The sequence below is a fragment of the Rhineura floridana genome, chromosome 8 (assembly GCF_030035675.1).
Source record: "Rhineura floridana isolate rRhiFlo1 chromosome 8, rRhiFlo1.hap2, whole genome shotgun sequence".
Taxonomy (NCBI): domain Eukaryota; kingdom Metazoa; phylum Chordata; class Lepidosauria; order Squamata; family Rhineuridae; genus Rhineura; species Rhineura floridana.
In genome coordinates this window covers 44157712-44179243 of record NC_084487.1, presented here as the reverse complement: position 1 = coordinate 44179243, position 21532 = coordinate 44157712, and the positions used below count along the sequence as shown (strand labels likewise).

The following is a 21532-nucleotide window of genomic DNA, read 5'->3' as shown; positions in this document are numbered from 1 at the left end:
AGGCTACAGTTCTTCACTCTGCTGCAAAGTTTGGGTGAAAAGATACTTGCCATAGAACATCATGATTGTGGAGAGAATACAATGCATGGAATACGTTTCTGTGGTTGACTTGCAGGAGGCTTGGCTAGTGCCTGAATGGGAGGCTGCCTGGGAACCAGATGTGTACTTGATTCCATGGCAAAAAAAAAAAGGCAGGATATGAATGTAACAAAAAAGAAATACTAAGGAGGGAAATTCCTTACAGCAGGGTTGGAAAATCTGTGGAATATAAGATGTTTCTTAACTCCGATCATCCCCAGCCCACATGACCACAGGCTATGGGTGATAGGATTTGTGGCCTTCCAGATGATGGACTACATCTTGGCCACCCCGACCTTACAAGCTGTGTATGTAGTCATTTAGGCTTATATGCTCCCAAGCATTATAGAGTGCAGAAACCTCCCAGGAGCAAAACCTGTTTTTGCAATCCCTGGAAGGTAGGAAAAAATGGGAATTATTACACCTCCAGTGGGCCAACATACGTGGCTGGTGGACTGTATTCTATTTGACATGTCACAGGGTTTGCAGAACTGCTGGTGTGTTAATCAGTTTTTTTCTCTGCTTCATAGTTCATTTAGCTAAGATTTGGTTGTTTTAATTCTGATCTGCTAAATTTACCTACTGAACTTGTTCAAGTCCACTTAAAGAACTTTTGTGTGGCTCTAGTTCAGCTCAAACAGGAACAAATTTCAGTCACAACCTATACTAAAAAGGGGGGTGGGGGTTGACCCCCTGCTGTTTGCTAACAGGAACCAAAACTGAGTGACATTTCACCTTGAACTGAATTTATCTACATCAGTACTGAAGCAAATAAAAATATCAAAGGGCATGTACTTCACACTATTTCATTTGTCACAAGCAAACACCAACGGAACACTCCAATACAAAAGAAAATGCAAATACTTGTTTTGTTCAACATTAAACAATCAAAAAATTTTAAGACTAAAATGTTAGATATCCAGACCTCAAACACTCAAGGCACAGTCTGCTGGTCATGGTGTAGAGGAATAGGCAAGTTCTCTAAATGCTGTCTGAGCCATATGGTAGAAAAGCAGAAGAATACATCCTACAGTTCTGGAGCAGGATCTTCAGGAGTGTGCTTTGCTTGTCCACGTCTTCAGATAGGCATTGGGAGACTCAGCTTCTTTCCTTTTAATACTAAATGAGGAAAAAGGAATAAAACTTCAAGGGCGTGCTCAGTGGCAGAAAGGCAACTTGCCTCTACCATTTCTTTTGCAGATACAAGTCATGGCATTTTTAATGGAGCTATTAGCTTGTGAATTATAAATGCCCTAGACAGAAAGAATCTTCAAATAGGAGTTTGTGGAAAGTCTATATGTAGGATGAGAAGCTTGTTTAAACTGCTTTGTCATCTCCAGATTAAGATGCATCCAAACTCAAAGGAAGGCAATGGTAAACCACCTCTGAATATCTCTTACCACGAAAACCCTATGAACAGAGTATCCAAAATGCAACATGAGATAGTGCTGGAACATGAGACCCCCAGGTCAGAAGGCACTCACCGAGCTATTGGGGAAGAACAAAGGACAAGTACAAGTAGCGCTGTGACTAATGACGCAGCTGGGTCAAAGCTGAAAGGAAGCCCAGAGGCTGATGCGCACAGATGCGAAAGGAGAGTCTGGAGAGCACACAATAGGAACATGGAATTTGAGAAGCAAGAACCAGGAAAAGTTAGAAATTGTCAAGCAAAAAATGGAATGCATCAACATTACAATACTTGGTGTGTGTGAACTAAAATGGATGGGAATGGGACATTTTCAATCAGGCAACTACAAAATATTTTATGCAGGAAATGAGAAATTATGAAACCAGGTTGCTTTAATAGTGAGAAGTGATGTAGCAAAAGCAATTAGGAGCTACAACGCAAGGTCTGAGCGAGTGATATCAATGAGATTAAATGGGAAACGTATCAACATAACCATCCAAGTCTATGCTCCAACGGCAAAAGCAGAAGAGGAATTGGAGAGATTTTACGCAGAAGTACAGGAAGAAATTGATCACACACCAAAACAAGATGTCCTGATAATCATGGAGGATTGGAATGCAAAAGCAGGGAACACAGAAGAACTAAGAATTGTGGGGAAATGGGGCCTAGGAGACAGAAATGAAGCAGGAGAAAGACTTACTGAATTCTGTGAAGCCAATAATTTGTTTCTTGCAAACACATTCTTTGAGCAACCGAAAAGATGACTGTACACATGGACATCACCAAATGGTCAGTATAGCAATCAAATTGATTATATAATTGGTAGCAGAATATGGAGAAGTTTCTGCAAAAACAAGACCAGGAGCAGACTACAGATCATGAACTGCTCGTATTGAAAATCAGAGTAAAGCTAAAGAAGACCAACAAAGCAATCATAATGCCAAAATACAATTTAAATAACATCCCAGAAGAATATAAAGATCAAATAAGGAACAGGTTTGAGGCTGTAAACTTAGTTGACAGAGAACCAGAAGAACTATGGAATGAAGTCAGAGACATTATCAGGGAAGAATGCAAAAAGACAATACCTCTAGTTAAAAAGAGAGAAAGACCTCAATGGATGACTGAAGAATCTCTTCAAATGGTTAAAGAGGGAAGGAAAGCAAAAGCAAAGGGAGATAGAAACACAGAACCCTAAATGCAACAATACAGCGACTAGTACGTAGGGACAAAGAACTATTACAATAGTTACTGTATAGAAATAGAAGAGGACAACAAAAAGGGTAGAACAAGAGCCCTGTTCCAAAAGATTAGAGAAATGAAAGGGAAATTTAAACCATGAGTAGGGATGTTGAATAATCAACAGGGGAACACACTGACTGACCAAGATGAAATAAAAAGAAGATGGAAGCAATACACTGAAGAACTCTATAAAAAGAGATGCCAGGATGACAGATTCGTTCACGGAGGAACCGTATGATGAAGAACCAGAAATTTTAGAATGCAAGGTGAAAGCTGTTCTTAAAATACTTGGAAGAAACAAATCACCAGGAACAGATGGCATACCAATAGAGTTGCTACAAGCTACTGACACTGAATCTGTCCAAATTTTGACTAAAATCTGTCAAGAAATATAGAAAACTAAACAATGGCCCACAGACTGGAAGCGTTCCATATACATCCCAATTCCAAAGAAAGGGGATCCCAGGGAATGCAGTAATTATCGAACTATTGCCTTAATATCCCATGCAAGTAAAGTAATGCTCAAGATTCTACAACAAAGGCTCTTACCATATATGGAGCAAGAAATGCCAGACATCCAAGCTGGATTTAGAAAAGGAAGAGGCACCAGAGATCATATTGCAAACTTACGTTGGATAATGGAACGGACCAAGGAATTTCAGAAGAAAATCACCCTATGCGTTATAGATTACAGCAAAGCCTTTGACTGTGTAGATCATGAACAACTATGGAATGCTCTAAAAGAAATGGGGGTGCCATAGCATCTGATTGTCCTGATGCGTAACCTATACTCTGGACAAGAGGCTACTGTAAGGACAGAATATGGAGAAACCGATTGGTTCCCCATTTGAAAGGGTGTGAGACAGGGGTGTACTTTTCACCCTATTTATGTAATCTATACGCAGATCTTACGGAAAGCAGGATTGGACCAAGATGAAAGAGGTGTGAAAATTGGAGGGAGAAATATCATTGTTAAGATATGCAGACGATACCATACTACTAGCAGAAACCAGTAATGATTTGAAACGAATGCTGATGAAAGTTAAAGAGGAAAGCACAAAAGCAGGACTACAGCTGAACGTCAAGAAGACTAAAGTAATGACAACAGAAGATTTATGTAACTTTACAGTTGACAATGAGGACACTGAACTTGTCAAGGATTATCAATACCTTGGCACGGTCATTAACCAAAATAGAGACAATAGTCAAGAAATCAGAAGAAGGCTAGGACTGGGGAGGGCAACTGTGAGAACTAGAAAAGGTCCTCAAATGCAAAGATGTATCACTGAACACTTAAGTCAGGAACATTCAGACCATGGTATTTCCGATCTCTTACTGATGGATGTGAAAGTTGGACAGTGAAAAAAGTGGATAAGAGAAAAATCAACTCATTTGAAATGTGGTGTTGGAGGAGAGCTTTGCGGATACCATGGACTGCGAAAAAGACAAATAATTGGGTGTTAGAACAAATTAAATCAGAACGATCACTAGAAGCTAAAATGATGAAACCGAGGTTATCATACTTTGGACACATAATGAGAAGACATGATTCATTAGAAAAAATAATGCTGGGGAAAACAGAAGGGAGTAGGAAAAGAGGATTCCAAACAAGAGATTGATTGATTCCATAAAGGAAGCCACAGACCTGAACTTACAAGATCTGAACAGGGTGGTTCATGACATGCTCTTGGAGGTTGCGGATTCATAGGGTCGCCATAAGTTGTAGTTGACTTGGAGACACATAACAACAACATACAGATCTTATAAATGGCAACAAAAACCTTAACTGTCAAGACTTATGATTTGCACAGCAGTGCTTTAGAATTTCAGAATGTGAGAAGCAGCTGTTAATCTGGAAAGTAAGATAAGCACTAGTCTTTTGGAGTGTTTTGTATATTTTATTGGTCACCTGGGGTAAGCCACCACCACCACCAAGAAGAATGGTTTCTACAGCACTGTGTAGCATACAGTGTTTACTATTCAATAGTAATTTAGAAGTTACAATATATGCTTGGTAGCTTTTGAGTTGGCTTTTTAAAAATAAGGCTTATGCTGATTAGTAACATGTAGAGTTTCTAGTAGGGCTATTTTGTTGCAGTGGATTTCTGCAAGAACCACATGATGGCCCTAAGCCTGTTGGGTTGGGTTAAAAGTTTAATGTTTCACGTACAAAATCATATTTTTATTTAAAAGCATATGTATACAACAAATTTAAAACATTTAAGTGGTATATGTTATGAAAAAAATACTTTTAAAAATACAGTCTGACCCAATGAGATGACAGTATAAAAAGATGTAAACGTATAAAAGCAAAACAAAAATAGGAGGATTCAAGCACATAAAACAAGCTCCAATTTTCTGAGTAGGGAAAAGAAAGCCTGGGCAAAAAAATAAGTCTTTACAAGATGACTGAAGCAATGGATGGCTATTGCTTCACATATGGCAGAGGAAAGGACATTCAATTTTATCTACAGCAGTAACGGAAAATGCCCATTTTCAGGTCACCACCCTATGATATTATTTGGGTGCAGTGCTACAAGTAGAACTTCCCCAGATGGTCTAGGCCAAGGATTATTAACCTGGGGACCACTGATGGGCTTCAGGGGATCTGCAAACCAGGCATAAAACTTTTTTCCAATGCAATAACATTTCTTGTGTATGAAGATCCATAGCCCAAATCAGATTCCCAAAGGCAAGAAAGGTTAAGAACCACTCATCTAAGTGATCTTACAGGTCTGAACAGAAGCGGACAGTTGTTATTATTATTATTGTTGTTGTTGTTGTTGTTGTTCAGGCAACTGCTGAAAAAAATTAGAGTGAAAAATAACTAAAAGCTTACAGGTTTTGTGGAAAGGGGGAAGAGGAGCAGAGCTATGGTTGAGCTATTGGATCTTTCTGCTACAGTACTAACTGATTAGTTTCAGCCACTGATTAGCCAACATACTGTGATCCTTACCTTTGGTGACATAGAGGTAAAAAAAGTCGCAATAGAAGATGGTCTGTACTACACCAGAAACCACAGCAATCTGATCGTAGAAGTTCTCTGTGTGGTATCGCCAGATCCAGTTTGCAAGATAGAGAGCACGATAAAGACCCAAGAAGAAAAGATAGTGTGTAGTGATTGTCTCGGCTTCACCTGTTTTACTAATCATGAAAAGCTGTGGAAGAATAGCCACTGATTCCAGGTAAATCGAGAAAGTCCAGAGAATCTAAGGAAGGAGGAAAGACAAGTCCAGGGTAAATGTTAGTAATCCACAAAGCAGTACAGAGAGCTTCAGCTATGGGGTGGTATATAAATATAATAAAGAGTACACAGAAAAACATTACAAATGAATGTGCTTACAGCGACCTTTGGCCCTTCAGCAGGGAAGTGTTGTGCAATAAAAGTTTCATTTCAGATACCAAAGATTCAAGGAAACATGATGTGTTCCAAAATCCTAGATCCCTTAATATGAATTGCTTCCTTACCTCTAAAGGTGTAAAATTATAGTTTTCCAAAAATGACAGGCCTGTAACGGGAACTAAAAGGAATTCAAGGCGGAAAGAATCATTCTCGCTGTCAAAGGTTTTCCGGAATTTCCCATAGATCAGGTACACGGTAACGTATGCACAGGTTAAGAAAACAACCTGCAAAGGAATACAGAGCCCTTGCAAAAAATCACTTTTATTTCATACTGCAAAATTTTCAAGGCTAATCTGCCTTCTGGAAATGTCTGAACCCACTAACCTTAGGGTTCGCTAGTTTTTCTTTAGCTGATTACAAAGACACAGATTTGGTGTCATCTATTTTGCCTAAGGTACTCTGGTTTGGCCTCTTTGCCTGCACTCTCTTAAGATGATATGTAGCAGCATATATTTTATATTATATGCATGTATACACACACACGCATGAAGCCTATTAACTAAATTTCTTCTTAGCCAGCCACCTTGCCTAAGATGCTGTAGGTGTGCCTTTACAACAGAACTGGGGTACCTTGTTCTATCAGATTAACCAGGCTGTGTCACTCTGCTTCTGCTCAAGCACTGGGAACCAGGTAAGAGGTTGCACCTCCCATATTTGAAATGTCTTTTTTCCCTGACACAGACTAGCCTCGCCAATGCAACAAAAAAATAGCATGCGCCAACGCTGTTATAGTGGAGCCCTCAGCATTCATTGTAGCTGTGCTTTTGTACAAGTTGAGTAGTTTTGGGGTGGAAGGGCAACACCTTGTTCAATCTTGACAAAGGATGGTGCTTGAGAGATCTATCCATTTAGGACTGCTTATTACTGAAACTATCCCCAAGTGGTGGGCAGAAAAACGTACAGTGTAGAAGGTTGGCAGCCTAGCCAAAATTGCTATGAGAAGTGAAAGGGTGGCGGCGGCTGCATTTCCCATTAGCGCTGCAATAGGAACCTCTGCATTGCTCTGTCTCAGTGGTTCCCAAACAACTTTCCCATTGGAAAACTTGAAAATTGCTGATGGTCTTGGTGGACCACTTAATGATTTTTCTGCCTCTTGGAGCAATGTAATTTGCTGTGCTAGATGCTATATGATTTTAATTACCTTTGTCTTTATTGCTTTTATTTCTGTTAATGTATTTTAATTGTATTACAATTTGGATTCCATAGAATTCCAGTTGTAAGTATTCTTCACAGACATGCTATGGACCACCTGCATAAAGCTCACAGGTCATAGTGTGGGAAAAGGTCATAGTGTGGGAACCCTTGCTCTAGCTTACCAATTCCAATGGATAAGACCCATGTCTCCTATCATTTTAGTCTGGCTATGTTAATGTAGGAAAGCTGCTTATTTTTTAAAAAAATGTCTGGAAGGGTATGGTTGTGAACAGCAACGAACAAGGATGGCTGGAGGCTATAGATGTTATCTGGTCTTTGGACAGCTTTATTAGGGCAATATAAAAATACATTGTAAGTTTGAAAGTATGGACATACTCTGTTAACAATATTCAGGTCTATCTAGCTCAGTATTGTCTACGCTGCCTGGCAGCTGCTCTAGGGTTTCAGAGAGGAGTCCTTCACAGCCCTGCCTGTAAATGACAGTGATTGAACCTGGGACCTCCTGCATGCAAGCAGGTGCTCTACCACTGAGTACAGCCCTTCCCCTATTTGGTAAGGGTGCTGAGAATGGTTTGGAAGCCCCATTCCTTGCACAGTGCTACAGATCCTTCAATAGTTTAACAATCAATCTCCCTTTTGAGGGAACTCTGAAACTGTAGCTCTGCGAGAATGATAGGGGTCTCCTAACAACTCTGAGCACCCTTTACAAAGTAGAGTTCCCAGGATTCCTTGGAGGGAAAGCCATGACTGTTTAAAGTGGTACAATAATGTTTTAAATGTATGGTGTGAATGTGGCCAGAATGCCAACAACCAGGGCCTTCAAACAGGCAAGGAGAAGTTTGGCCTTCCAGATATTGCTGAACTACAACTCCCATCATCCCTGGCCATTGGCCATGCTTGCTAGGGCTGATGGGAGTTGTAGTTCAGCAACACCTGGAGGGCCAAAGTTTCCCATGCCTTAAAATATCAGAATTGCTCACACCTCTGACTAAAATGGAGAATTCTAAAACTCTTGTCCTTACCTTCATGATGGTATTGTAGATGGAGATGAAGTTGGTGAATAAGTCAAGATAACGGCTTGTGAAGACAAGTGCAAAAAGGATCTGGCTCTTTCCTGAGATACCTGCAGGACATAAGATAAAAATTAATGAGTAGACAACAAAAGAAAATAAACGAGAGGAGAAGTGTTTGGGCCTATGACACTGGCATAATTAGGCAGATTCCTTAGTTGGGCTAGGAAGGCAGCAACTAACACCTCGAGCCACAAACTCCAAGGCTCCACAGTGAGGCACTTGAATCCTCTGGCAGCACAAACAGCCTGGAGAGAATCATCCTCCTGCCAAGCAAACAGGCATGGCAGAGAGTGGAAGAGTGCTACTTCAGGCCCAATACTCAGCTTCCTCCATAGCTTAGTGGGTCAGAGAACCGTGGATGACTTCCCAGGATCAGGGCTGGGGTCCCAATGTAGGAAGGAAGCAAACATCATTGCATCATCATTGCATTGATGCTCATGTGAGAAATACAAGGTATTTGCAAGCGTCAGGTCCACGTTATATATTTGTGTGCCACTTTCCCACAAAACTAGGCTCTCAACATACCAAATGAACAATAAACAACTATTTAAAAAAAATAAAATTAATAAATAAAGCCGTTGTGGTGACCCCTAAAGTGATGTGAAGAGCAAAAGCCACAGCTAAAAGGTCAGAGGGGCTACCATCACCAGAGCTGTCTGATAACTCAAGGGGAAGGTGTGCTGAAATGGCAGGTGCCAGTTTCTTTCATTTTGTATAGTTGCAACTGCAAAATTGCACACAAAGATAGAAAATGAATACAATAGTTGCTCTGGCTCCAAAGAGTAAACCAGTAATAATAACACTTCACCCTTTTCTAGCTGGACTGGCTGGCGCTATGATTATATTGTAAGGTGGAAAAAATGTCCCAAAATCAGGCCTGAGAAATGATGGTAGGGCATCACAGAAAACAACAGAATGCAACAGGCTGGCAATGGCATCATCTGGATTCTCCATAAACACTGAGTGAACGAAGGATTCCATTCTAGACTAAATGCTGAGTACAGTAGCAACCTATGAAAGAGGCTCTTGTTTGTGTGTGACAAAGAAATATCACCCTGTCTGCAGATTCCTACACTTAAAAAAAATTAAAATCCAGCATTTCTCTATTGGTAGTCTACTGGTCCAGATTATATACTTTAATACAAATGTTTAGGAGAAAATTGGTGCATGCTCTTCCTGGGCCCCAAGTTGTGTTAAAATAGTCTCTTAACTTTTTCTTAAATTAAATTCACTCAGTTTAAGAATCAGCTAATGCATTTTGGATTTTGAAGGCACCCATTGATTGGGTATGAGCAGGACAGACTGTTTCTGTGCTGCCAAAAGGTCTCCCTTCAAAAGCCATTTTTCTGGAGCTCTGAAATGGCTCTGATGCAGTCTTACACTAGCTGTTATCCTTCCCCAAAAGAAAAGAAAAGGAAGCAAAAGCTGATGGATAACTCTAAAGTTTTAGTTACCTTCTAAAAATGTTATTCTTGTTTGGAAGGGTAAAAGCTGCAACAGGATTGCTTAAGTCATTTTGCACACAAAACATCATTGCATACTTTCTTTGCTGCCTGAGTGTGTCTGCACCCAGTGGATGAATATTCAGCAACTGTAATCAGTCAAACTATCTGTACGCTGTTTTAAAAATCCTCCCTTGGGAACTGCCCAGCAAGGAGGAAGGAACAGACAGCAAACACTTTTCCAGTGCACAGTCTCTGTGTTGTCATGCCCAGGGATGTAGTTGTCCAGGGGCTTGGGGGGTCTTAGAACCCTTACTTTTTTGGGAGCAGGGTCCCTATGTCTCCAGCACCCCATGAGCCAATCAGCATGAAAGGGGAATGTGCCAATCACTGAGAAGAGTTTTCTAACATGCTTCCTTATCCTTTCATGCTGACTGGAGCCAATCAGAGTGAAAGAAAGTGAGTCAGCCACTGAGGAGACTTCTCAGTAGCCAGCACTCTCCTCTTTCATGCTTCTTGGTTCCTGTTGTTATGGGAGAAGACATTAACAATAATCTCATTCTCAACCCATCAGCAAAAAAGGGTGTGTGTGTGGCTGTGACTATCATGAAGGGACCCTGCACTTCTGAATTTGCCTTTACTGGTCATGCCTCTCCCTCCCCCCCCCCCAGCCAAGACACGCCTCTTCCCTCCAGCCCCACCCCAGAGTGTTTAATGCTTTTATTCTGATGAGAGATGAGTCATTCCAGAATTAGAAGAGCAATCAAAAATGCCCACATACCATCAGTCTTTTCAATAACTGAAGGGCTGTCACACAAAAGGTGGAACATGCATTCTCTATTACCCCCGAGAGCAGGACTAGAACCGATGGATGGAGGTCTCATGGAAGCAAATTTCAGCTAAACATTAGGAGAAACTTCTTAATGGTAACTGCTGCTTGACAATGAATAGACTGCCTTAGGAGACAGAGAGCTCTTCTTTGCTGGAAGTATAAAAACAGAAACTGGATGGCCATCTGTTAGGGAAGCGGTAGCTGCATCCTGCATTGCAGATTCAGCACCAAGCTGTGAGTTGGACTACACACCCTCCAAAGTCCCCTTCAACTCTTGTGATTCTGTGAAAGACTTTACCATTTAGTTGCAATCTACTCTCCAGCCAAACCAAAGGGTTATCTTGTGTGATATAGTGGCTAGAGATAATTGGACTTAAATCAGCAACACCTGTGTTCAAGTTCCTGTAAGTCACAGTACTTATTGAATGGCCTTTGGCCTGTCACTATCTCTCCATCTAACCTAGCTCACAGGGTTGTTGTGCTATCCTGAACTCTTTGGAGGAAGAGCAGGATAAAAACTGAATAGTTAATTGTTCTATCCAATTAGGGTTGCCAGGTCCACGGCCTGAGACTGATCCTGTATCTTTAGGAGAAGCGAAGGTCAGCCAAGTGCAGGTGTTCTTGCAACTCTGTAATGGAAAAAACCACAAGGTGGAATTCTCCCTCCCCCCTCCCCAACTTTTAAAGATACAGAATACCTCTTAGGTCACATATCTATATATGTGTAGATAAACTTCCCTGTTTTGAAATCATTCATATTTTGCCTCTCCTAATCTGCTCCCTCTTGGGTCCTCTTTGCAAAAAATTCTTTAATTGTTCCTCACAGAGAATGGCAAGAGAGAGAGAGGCCACATTTGCACTATACATTTAAAGCAGTATCATATCACTGTAGTCAAGCAGTTATGGCTTCCCCCAAAGAAGTCTGGGAACTTTAGTTTATAAAGAGTGCTGAGAGTTGTTAGGGGACTCCTGTTCCCATCACAGAGCTACAATTCTCAAAGTGGTTTCAATCCCTCTTCCCAGAGAACTGTGAGAATTGTACCACTGTGAGAGCAGTAGGGATCTCTTAAAATAAAAACCCTCAGCATACTTAACAAAGTACACTTCCCAGGATTCTTTTGGGGAAGCCATGACTGTTTAAAGTGGTATGATACAGCTTTAATATATAGTGCACATGAGGATATTTCGCCATAGAGCAATTTGGGGACAGGGCAAGCATTGAGCGTTGGCATGGTCAGGCATCTGCTGAGGGCCCATACCCTAGCAGGGGCTCACTGGATCGGCTCCTCTTCTTAAGAACATAAGAACACAAGAAGAGCCCTGATGGATCAGGCCAGTGGCCCATCTAGTCCAGCATCCTCTTCTCACAGTGGCCAACCAGATACCCATGGGAAGCCCACAAGCAGGATCTGAGCACAAGAGCACTCCCCCTGCGGTTTCCAGCAACTGGTATTCATAAGCATACTGTCTCTGACTGTGGAGGTAGAGAATAGCCATCTTGGCTAGTAGCCTTTGATACCATTATCCTCCATGAATTTGTCTAATCCTCTTAAAGCCATCGAAGTTGGTGCCCATCACTGCCACCTCTGGGGGCGAGTTCCATAGCTTAACTATGTGCTGCGTGAAGAAGTACTTTCTTTTATCTGTCCTGAATCTTCCAACATTCAGATGTCCATGAGTTCTATGAGAGAGGGAGAAAAATTTCTCTCAATCCACTCTTCACCACTACAGCCTCCTTGCTTGTTCACCTGTCACTTGCTCTGGCCTCTGGCCCAGGAAACAGTAGTGGTGAGAAGGAGAAGCAAGAGATGTCACTGCCTGCGTCCTCATCACTGGCTCTCTGCCTGGCAAGCAAGTAGGTAGTAGCATCAGCTGGCGATAATGGCAGGGAGGAGGAGCTATGAGGGGTCTTGCCTGAGGGGGCTCCTCCAAAACCTCAAGCTAACATTGCTGGGGATACTGGACAAGAGAGAGTTGCTTCTCTTTTCTCAAATTCCTTGTCCGGAAGCTTCAGACAAATATACAAAAGGAGTGCAAGAATAAAAGGCAACATAAGAAAAATGGCGGGGGGGGGGAAGGAGGCAATCTGATCCCCAGGCAGGGGCAGTTTTTGTTAATGGAAACAAGCACAAAAAGAGTCTTATGGTACTTTGAAGACTAACATATTTATTGTCCAGCTGGAGGCCAGAAGAAATCTGTTCGTATTTAAGATGTCACAAACCTCTCTCTTGTCTTTTTTCCCCTGACTAACATGGCTATCGTCTGGATTTTGTTTGTAGGTTTTTCTCTGCCACAGTGCCCAATGTAGTATTCAGAAATAAGGCAGCTGAGTGGAAAGGAAGGGAAGAAGGTGGGACAGCAAGAGACGGATTCAGGCTGTGGCTGCTGTGCCCCCACCCCAAGATAGTAGTACTAGCACCCACTAGCCCTGTATGGTGTGCAATTGTGCATGCTCAGTTTTACATGGTACACATGTGCTGTGTTACACATGAGGTAGGGCTGTTCAGAATTCAGGCAAGCCTACCTGTTCTCTCCCCCAGAATCTGGTTTATTAAAATTGTTCCTACCAATGTTTCCTGCCAACCTAAGGGACTCTTCTCAATCCTTGCTCAGTTGTTTTTCCTGCCCTCAGCACTTTCCATACTGATCCATCCTGAATCCTTCCTTCCTGAGGCTTCTGAATCTCCTCTCTTGGAGGTTTTCTCTTCAGCTGCTCATTCACTGCTGCATTGGTGATTCATCCTTATCTTTCTGTGAGGACTCCCGCAGAGCATATTCTTTGCTCCGCCACCTTCTCTATTTACCCATGGCATGCTCTCACATTGTTGGCTACCACTACGCATGCCGATGCCTACCTGATCTACTTTTCCTGCTTTGATCTTCCATTCTCTGTCTAGTTTCTCTGTCCAACATGTTCTCCTGGAACTCACTGCATGCTCAGCTCAACACACAGAAGATGCTGGCCTAAGGAATATTATCATTTCAACTATTTGCAGAGAAGTACCTATGTTAGTATGTTGTAGCAAAAAAAGGAAAAGAAACAAAAAGAGAGAGTCTTGTGGCACCTTAAAGACTATTAGCTTTATTATGGCATAAGCTTTTGTGGACGAAAGCTTTTCCTCCAGAAGCTGCCCCATTCTTCCATCTCATCCAAGTTCTTTCCTTCTGGTTAATTGCCTAATTATTTTTCCTGGCTTTAAAAAACATATCCCCGCCCCTCTTTCTGTGTAGTTTCAGAACAATTGGAAGGGGTAGTATTTCATTTGATCAAAATAAATTGATGGGTTTTAAAAATATTTTTCCTGGATAGGCATAGCTTGAGGAAAAAAAATCTGTCCCCCCATACTGTGTGAGAAAAAATGGATAGACTTCTGACAATCTGTATATGGATGCGACACTTAAACAAGAATTCCTTTCACTTGCTTTCCAGAACACTAGCTGTATTGGTCTGTGCTTGTTTGAGAGTAACCCTGTCAAATCCTGTGGGACTTACTTCTGAGCAGACCTGGAAAGGATTAGGCATGTAGCTCCCCACAGATTACCACCAAGGAAATGTGGCCTCAATTAAAAAAATGTTGCCCACCCATGCTTTAAGGTGCCACAAAGCTCTTTGTTGTTACTGATTTTTTTTACAACACGAAAGAACTGCCTATAATTATTTCTTTTGAGACAGCAACATTAGAAAGTAAAATTATGCTGTTTATTGGTTAAATGTTGTGGGCAGTTGAACACATTCAATAGTCATAGGCCTCTTCAGGTAGCAGAGATCAAAGAGGAATATTTCTGTCTCATTGTTTAATCACTAGTGCATTGTGCGGTCTTGCAGTTTCCTTTGCCAATTATGCCCCTATACCTCTTGTTTTTCAGCCTCAGCAGGGTTGTACAGGCAGGCTACACACACACACACACACGGAACTGTGATATGCTTGTACCACTATGACTGCCACATCACAACGCCACTCCTTCCAAATGCATCTCTTGATTCCACCCACAAAGCATGTTTTTTTTTAATGGAGTGGGATAGGCTTGCAGAGAGGAAACTAGGCATGAAAGGGGAAGTTTTTTACAGGCCATGGAAATGCTGCTGCAGAAAATGTTGGGGGAGGGGGGAATCAAGAAAGTAAAAGGAGATAGTACATGGCACACTCTGGGACTCTAAACGTTTTCCCCAGGAACACATTCCAGGCTTCAGTGTTCCTGGGGTTGAGGAAGGAAATTAAAAGGCCTGCTCCAACACATAACATAGCCAAAATTAAATCGTTAACGACCAGACCCTTTATTGTGCTTACTTTTTAACACCAAAAGAACTGCAAATACCTGGTGATATATGTGACATGAGAGGGGTGGGGGCCATAAACACCCCTCCTAGATGACACTCTTGGTGTCTCTCCATTTCATGCTGACTGCCCATGTCCGGCTATGACACATTTTCCGTTCCACACAGCACAATCCCATGTATGTTTCTTCAAAAGTGTCCTATGTTTACTCTCAAGTAAATATGCATAGGACTGCAGCCTTAGCAAGAGTGCTGTGTGGGAGTGAAGCGGCGGGGGAGTTGCCCCAGGTAATCCATGGCTGCCAGGGCAGGCACCAGGCATGACTGAGCCCTCGGGCACCAGCCTGCCCTGGGCCCACAGTGCCCACCCACCCGTCTCATCTACCTCTCCCGTTGCTGTGAATGCTGTGTCAACCAAGATGGCAGCAGGGGCATCAGCCCCTTAGGGAAGCCCTGATATCATCTTAGCTGATGGAAGGCATGTGCGCACAGCGCACATGACATTCACAGCAACAGAAAAGATAGGTGGTATGGGAGGGGCTTATTGAAGTATGTGCTGTCTGTATGGGGGGCTGTGCCTGAGAGCTCCCTCTCCTCAATCTGTGGCAGGATCGGGAGCTACCACTGCCGCAGATTGTGGAACGGGAATGCTACAGTCCCACCCTAAGAAGGAGCCCTTCAAGGCCCCTTGGCCACGCCCGACCTGGCCGCCCTCTGGCACCGGCCCTGATGGTTGCTGTGATTTCTGTTGATTAAAACTGGGTTAACAGAGTCCAGGTGTGCTTGAAGTCATCCTTCTGTACTCTGCAAAGGCTTCTTGGTTCATCATTGGTTTGCTTAAAGCCCTGGCAGAGGTTTCCACTGTATTTCACTCCCCACACACCCTCGCTTAGAGGAAATCTTTACTCTGTCTAATATCCAGAATGATTCCTGACCTGTCGAGCTCCCAAAAGATCATTTCCTTCACTGAGGTGGGACAAGTATGTTTTTAGTAATGAAAAGGCACAGAGGAACACATGCAAGTCACTACAAATCTCAATTTGAAGGAAATGAGAGTGACCAAATCAAATTGTGTGGATATCTTAACAGGTGGCCTTGGGAATACATGTGCATGGGATTTGCATAAGGAGTTAATGTAGGAGGTTTCCTACATGATGTTACAAGTGTCTGGGCAAGATTGTCCTATCAAACAATGGCGAGATATTTCCATCTAGGATGGGACATGGGAAAAGACATCTGTTTCCTTCAGTGAGTTATCAAGTGCTATTTGCTTTAATAGCTGATTCTCTTTCTTCCTGCCTATAGTTCTTGTTAATTCAGTTATGCCTTCTTATCCTACCAGACCACTGGCAAAGTGTTAAAACATCCGGCTCCTCAGGTGAGTAGTCTAGGATGGATGCGTGACCCAAGCAGTCTGAGGCTAAACCCAAATCCCCAGTCTTTGGGGCATAGTTTGTGCTCTGGTGGCAAGGAACTTCAAGTACTTTCTCTCGTCCCTTCTGTGTCTTCTCCATTGTCTTCACAATCAGTTCCTTGTCAGCAGGATGAAGGGGGAACAAGAACAAGAAACTTACCAGCGCAAGACTTTGATCTCCAGATCTTCAGCAGCAACATGATCATGGCTAATAGGTGAGAGACATCACCCAGGATCCGAAATATATTCATGCTGACCCAAGAATGTTCCAAGGGGGTCTGAAGGCAAACAGTTAATTTATCCTGGGAAGGATGATGTCCCTACAACAGTTTTCTTAACTTCTCTTAATAGGTGCTTTTTGGTTCCCCACTTAAAAACCTGGATAAGGATGTTACTCTTCCTCTTTTTTCAGCAGCCGAATAATTCCTTTCCATTCAACTATATTTTTTTCCGGTAAGTAACAAGCAGGATTTTTCCTCCTTTGGCAGAATTAAACTTACACTACCTCTCTTAAATCTTCACTAGTATTTGCATTGAGCTTGGAATTTAACCTTTGGAGTCAGCCTTTGCTTAGAGTTCCACAGGTACTTTTGTTTTTTCTTCTGGAGCACTTTATCTGTGGGAAGCCTTTGGTTCGCTGCCTCTCCTAAGTTGATCTGTTCCTTCTGATAGAGTAGTGGAAGAACATCGAAGCTGTGCAGTCCCACTCCCAGCGCAGGCACTGGGTGACGTGGCGTGGATGTTGTTTGTACGGAGAGGGTGGAGGTAGAGGCGGGAATAACTAAGCCGAGTTAAACTTTCTCCTACATCCCTCCAAGTTCTCAAGTTACAGCCTTGAACGTCCTGAAAGGGGAAAAGACACATCCTTTTGCAAGTTTGAAGGCAAGTCTTAGTATTGTTCCAGATTCCAGAGATGAGGAAAAGGACTGTTAAATAACTCATTCCTTTCTCTGGGCCTCAACCCGGGGCAGTTTCTCCTCACTCTCAGTGTTCGTTTGCAGATTCATTTAGTCTGCAAAGAGACCAGAAGCATCAGGGTTATAGGTTGCTTTCTTCATTTTAATTGGCTTTTCTTCACTGTGTTCCATTTTTTCCTGTCATGAAGTATATCTGTCCATCCACCAGACATTATCCCTTAGTTTGTCGCTTTGCAGAATAGACAGCAAAGGATCTTGTGGTACCTTAAAAACTGACTTTTTATTATGGCATAAATGCTCATGGACTAGAGCCCGCTTCATCAGATGCATGGAGCATGAACCTCAGTTGTCAGAGATACACACACACACACACATATAAATGTAAAGGGGGAAAATGCAATGGTTAGAGTTAAATGGCAACGGAATGCAATTCTGTTAGAGTAAAATTGTATGGAAAATGACTACAGCAGCAGTAAGAGTTGATAACAATTGTCTTAGCATTGCTGAGTAAATTAATACCTGTTGTGGGGCAGGAAACCATTGTTTCTATTCAGAACCAAATTAATAGAACTGAACTTTTCAATAAGTTATATAATTCAGCAGTTTCGTTTGGGAGTTTCCCCCTCGATATTCCGTTGTTTTAGGATGGCCACTGTGAGGCTGTGAACACACTAGTTGCCAGAACAAAGTTGCCAGAACAAACCTGGAGGGGGAAACAGGTTGATCTGTCAATCAGCTACGAAATCTCTTTGAAGCTAGTTTTTTAAAAAGTGCACTCTAGCTGCTCCCACCAGGTTTTACAGTAAAAAGGGGTGAGGTTTGACTAGCATCATGTGTCCCAGTTTTCAGAAGAGAGCGGTGGAGACGCACTGGATCCGGCAGAACCATGAGTGTGTTTCTACTCTAAGATCAATAACAGCATGACCTGGAAGTTTCAGATGTTCTACTGGATTCTGATGTCAGAAATAAAAGTAAGTATTACTAAAGGGTAGTTTCCAGAAAAGCCCAGTATCCTTTACATCAGGAGTTGCCAACCTGTTGTACCCATGGCATCCCCAGCAGATAGCCCAGAAGCTGAGCTTTCATTTTTTAGAAAAGGTAAGTCTCTAGCCCTCCTAGAAAGTTATGCAGAAAATATGCAGGTACCCTTCTAAGCAATTTATGTGAAATGAGCCAGCCGCTACTCCTGCCTGTCAGTGTTGTTAGGCAATAAGTGAAGTCAGAGTTGTGACTGATAAGTGAATTGTTTGGACACCAGGCAACAGGAATCTCTGGGGTCATAAAGAGCTGGTGTTTTCCCCTCTCTTTTCCTGCTTCTGTCTTTTTTCCTACTCCTTGGAATCTCCATAGTTTGCCCTTTTCCCCTAGCAACCAGGAGCCATCTTTTCTGTGCTGGGTTCACTTGAGATCAGGTAGTGCCTAGACACTGTTTTCTGCAAATACTACTACACAATAAGTGTGGGTGAATGTTAAAGAATCCCTCTCCCCTGAAAGACAAATGTTAAAACTTTACAAAGAGGCTTAGGCATGACTCCTGATTTGCAGGAGCTAAAAACCAGGGACTTATTAAGAATTCACTGTATAGTTAATTTTCAGTACAATGGTATATTTGTCTACTCAGAAGTAAGTCTCTCTGTGTGTAATGGGTAAGTGGGTATAGGATGGCAGCCTAGGCTTTGTTTTGGGTTGGCATTGGGGAAAAGCAGTGTTCTTGTGCTGTTAACAACCTTATGTCAGGTAGAAATTCAATAGGTTAAGCCTTTTCTAGTATGGAAATACAATTAAGGGAAAAGCATCACCATGACTGCTCTCTAATTTTGTGTTATGCCACGCCTTCAATTGTAGCAATTTGGTGTTATGCCATGCCCCCATGGCAGCCATTTTGTGACTGGTGCCGCCAGCATTCTCTTTAGCCTTGAAATGTGCCCACTGGTCCAAAAAGTCTGGCGACCCCTGATATACATGCATTCATACAACTCAGGACCAGTTTACTTGTGAGACCGTCTGATTCCTTACATACCCAGTAGGTCACTGCAGTCTGCAGGAGAGTTTCTCCTAAAGGTTCCAAAGAGAAGCCTACTCCACAGTACATTGGAGTTTTTAGTGTGTCTGCCGCTGTTCTGTGGCACAGCATTCCTGTGGAGATATGATAGGTGCCCACTATCTGTGCTTTCTGGAAACAATTGAAGACATGTTTGTTCCGACAAGCTTCCCGCGCTGGATGAGCAGGTCCCTGTCATGGGTAGTCATCTTTTATTGTTTGTCAATTCATTTGCTGTTATTTTCTGTGCTATTTTTAACGTTCTGAAAAAGCTGTTTTTGTTACATTGTGTACATCAGCTTGAGACATACGTATGGAAGACAATCGACTGATTAATTCATATTTGCATACTACATACACACAGAGTGGAAGAGAGATGTGTTACAACTTGTTTGGAATGCTAGAACTAGGCCTTATTTTTCAGGCATGTACCACGACTTCAGAGCAGTAAAAGGGCAGAACTGTCTAGAAGAGACCCAGTAAAGTCAGTAGCTTTTAACTGAGGTAACTATTATCCTGATTTAGGCCTAGTCCATTGGAGATGTCCCACTAACTCCATAAGATGGGTTAAGCTACTCTGGTGTCATGGCAACATAAAGAGCATGTGCCTGACTCTGTGACAGTCAAAGGTTCCCTTCTGAGCTGCCTCCTAGAGTGAGTCCATTATTAGGACTCATATACCTTCCCCCCATTTTGCAGGCTGTACATGTAGTCCTCCTCCCACCCCTACAGCTTTCCAGGAGCAAAAATGAGTGTGAAGGAGTATGACACAACCACAGAAAAAGGAAATGGACTGCCTTCAAGTCGATGCCGACTTATGGCTACCCTATGAATAGGGTTTTCATGGTAAGCAGTATTCAGAGGGGGTTTACCATTGCCTCCCTCTGAGGCTAGTCCTCCTCAGCCGGCTAGGGCCTGCTCAGCTTGCCACAGCTGCACAAGCCAGCCCCTTCCTTGTCCGCAACTGCCAGTTGGAGGGCAACTGGGCTCCTTGGGACTATGCAGCTTGCCCACGGCTGTACAGATGGCAGGGCACATAACCCCTGAGCCACTCCCTGTGGGGTGATCTTTAGCTGGCCCTTGACACCCAGGAGACACGAGCGGGGATTTGAACTCACAGACTCTGGACTCTCAGCCAGGCTCTCCTCCCCACTGTGCTATACCAGCTTTTTGACACAACTACAGAGCCTTTTGAAAGTGCCGGAACCATGTGGGCAGTTCAACACACACACACACACACACACAGGAGCTGAAGGGGCAATTTAAAGCAGTGCTCAATTTTACATGGAGCAAAGCAGCTCTTACCAAGCCCCACCAAATGAAACTTTAAAAAAAGTAATCTGTAAATACGCACTGTTTACAAACACATGTAGACATTTTTGCATCCTGGGTAGACTTGCAAAACTGTATGTTCCTTCTTCAATTATTGAATAGAACTGTCGATTCCAGAATTCATTTTGATTGTGTCCACGTACTGTAACCTGGCATCATCCACTGAAGCTGGATGGTAGAAGATTCAGGACAAACACTCACTGGGTGACTAGGCATTAAAATGGCAAATATATTTCAGTGTCCACAACTGTAAAGTGATGCATGCTGGGGCAGAGTAGGCTTAATTTAATGTTATTAAGGGCAGCATATAAACTAAAGGACAAGGATAGATTTCAATCCAAGGTGAAACCTCAATTTGTAGTTCAGTTTCACAATTAACTAAAAACTAGTTCAGTTTTAAAACTCCATAGGGAGTTGGACTCTTGCAGAGGCTGTCACAGAGTCAGGCACATGCTGTTCTTGTCGCCATGACACTAGGATGGCTTAACTCATTTTATGCAGTTAGTAGGATTGGCTAGACCCAAATCAAAATAATGGGTACCTCAGTTAAAAGCTACTGAGTTTACTGGGTCTGTTCTAGACTGCCCACATCCTTACCTTAATCCCCACTAAATTCCCACATTGTCCGCTCCCCTGACAAAAAAAATCCCATTCCCAGGGGGATTTATTTCCCATTTCCCCTTTTCAAATTTCTGTTCCCTGGAATATGATGCAGCCCAATAGTTAAGTCACACCTCCTTTTGTTTCAAATGATCTAATTGGCTGCTGCAGCAGCAACTGGGTGAAGCTAGCCAGGACTGTAAATTTAGGACAACCTAGTGAAGAAGCCCACTTTACAGCAAGAGGGAAGCCCCAACTGATGAACCATCTTGGTCCCAGTGACAAAATTATCCAGGCAACAAGTGAGTTAGGCAGCTGT

General features: G+C 42.6%; 1 protein-coding gene across 3 annotated transcripts; it reads right to left on the bottom strand.

The window, feature by feature from the left end:
• Positions 1-868: 868 nt before the first annotated feature.
• KDELR3 (KDEL endoplasmic reticulum protein retention receptor 3) lies at positions 869-17256 on the bottom strand. Of its 3 annotated transcripts, none has more exons than XM_061639130.1 (5): positions 16484-17256; positions 8309-8409; positions 6197-6355; positions 5685-5937; positions 869-1197 (listed from the first exon to the last, which is right to left on the bottom strand). In XM_061639130.1, the coding sequence occupies exons 1-5, from the start codon at positions 16572-16574 to the stop codon at positions 1157-1159; spliced, it is 645 nt and encodes a 214-aa protein (XP_061495114.1). In that variant the 5' UTR covers positions 16575-17256; the 3' UTR covers positions 869-1156. The 3 variants fall into 3 exon arrangements, with proteins under 3 accessions (XP_061495114.1, XP_061495115.1, XP_061495113.1); XM_061639131.1 differs by lacking the exon at positions 16484-17256 and adding an exon at positions 10932-11026; XM_061639129.1 differs by lacking the exon at positions 16484-17256 and adding an exon at positions 10583-10925.
• Between the last annotated feature and the right edge of the window lie 4276 nt (positions 17257-21532).

What these genes read in the sequence shown, in the direction of transcription:
- KDELR3 (XM_061639129.1), bottom strand. Translation starts at nt 10,685, where the DNA reads ATGAGACCTCCATCCATCGGTTCTAGTCCTGCTCTCGGGGGTAATAGA. An exon ending in AGTTATTGAAAAGACTGATG is followed by an intron (nt 8,410 to 10,582) that starts GTATGTGGGCAT and finishes TATGTCCTGCAG; the next exon opens with GTATCTCAGGAAAGAGCCAG. An exon ending in TCTACAATACCATCATGAAG is followed by an intron (nt 6,356 to 8,308) that starts GTAAGGACAAGA and finishes ATTCCTTTGCAG; the next exon opens with GTTGTTTTCTTAACCTGTGC.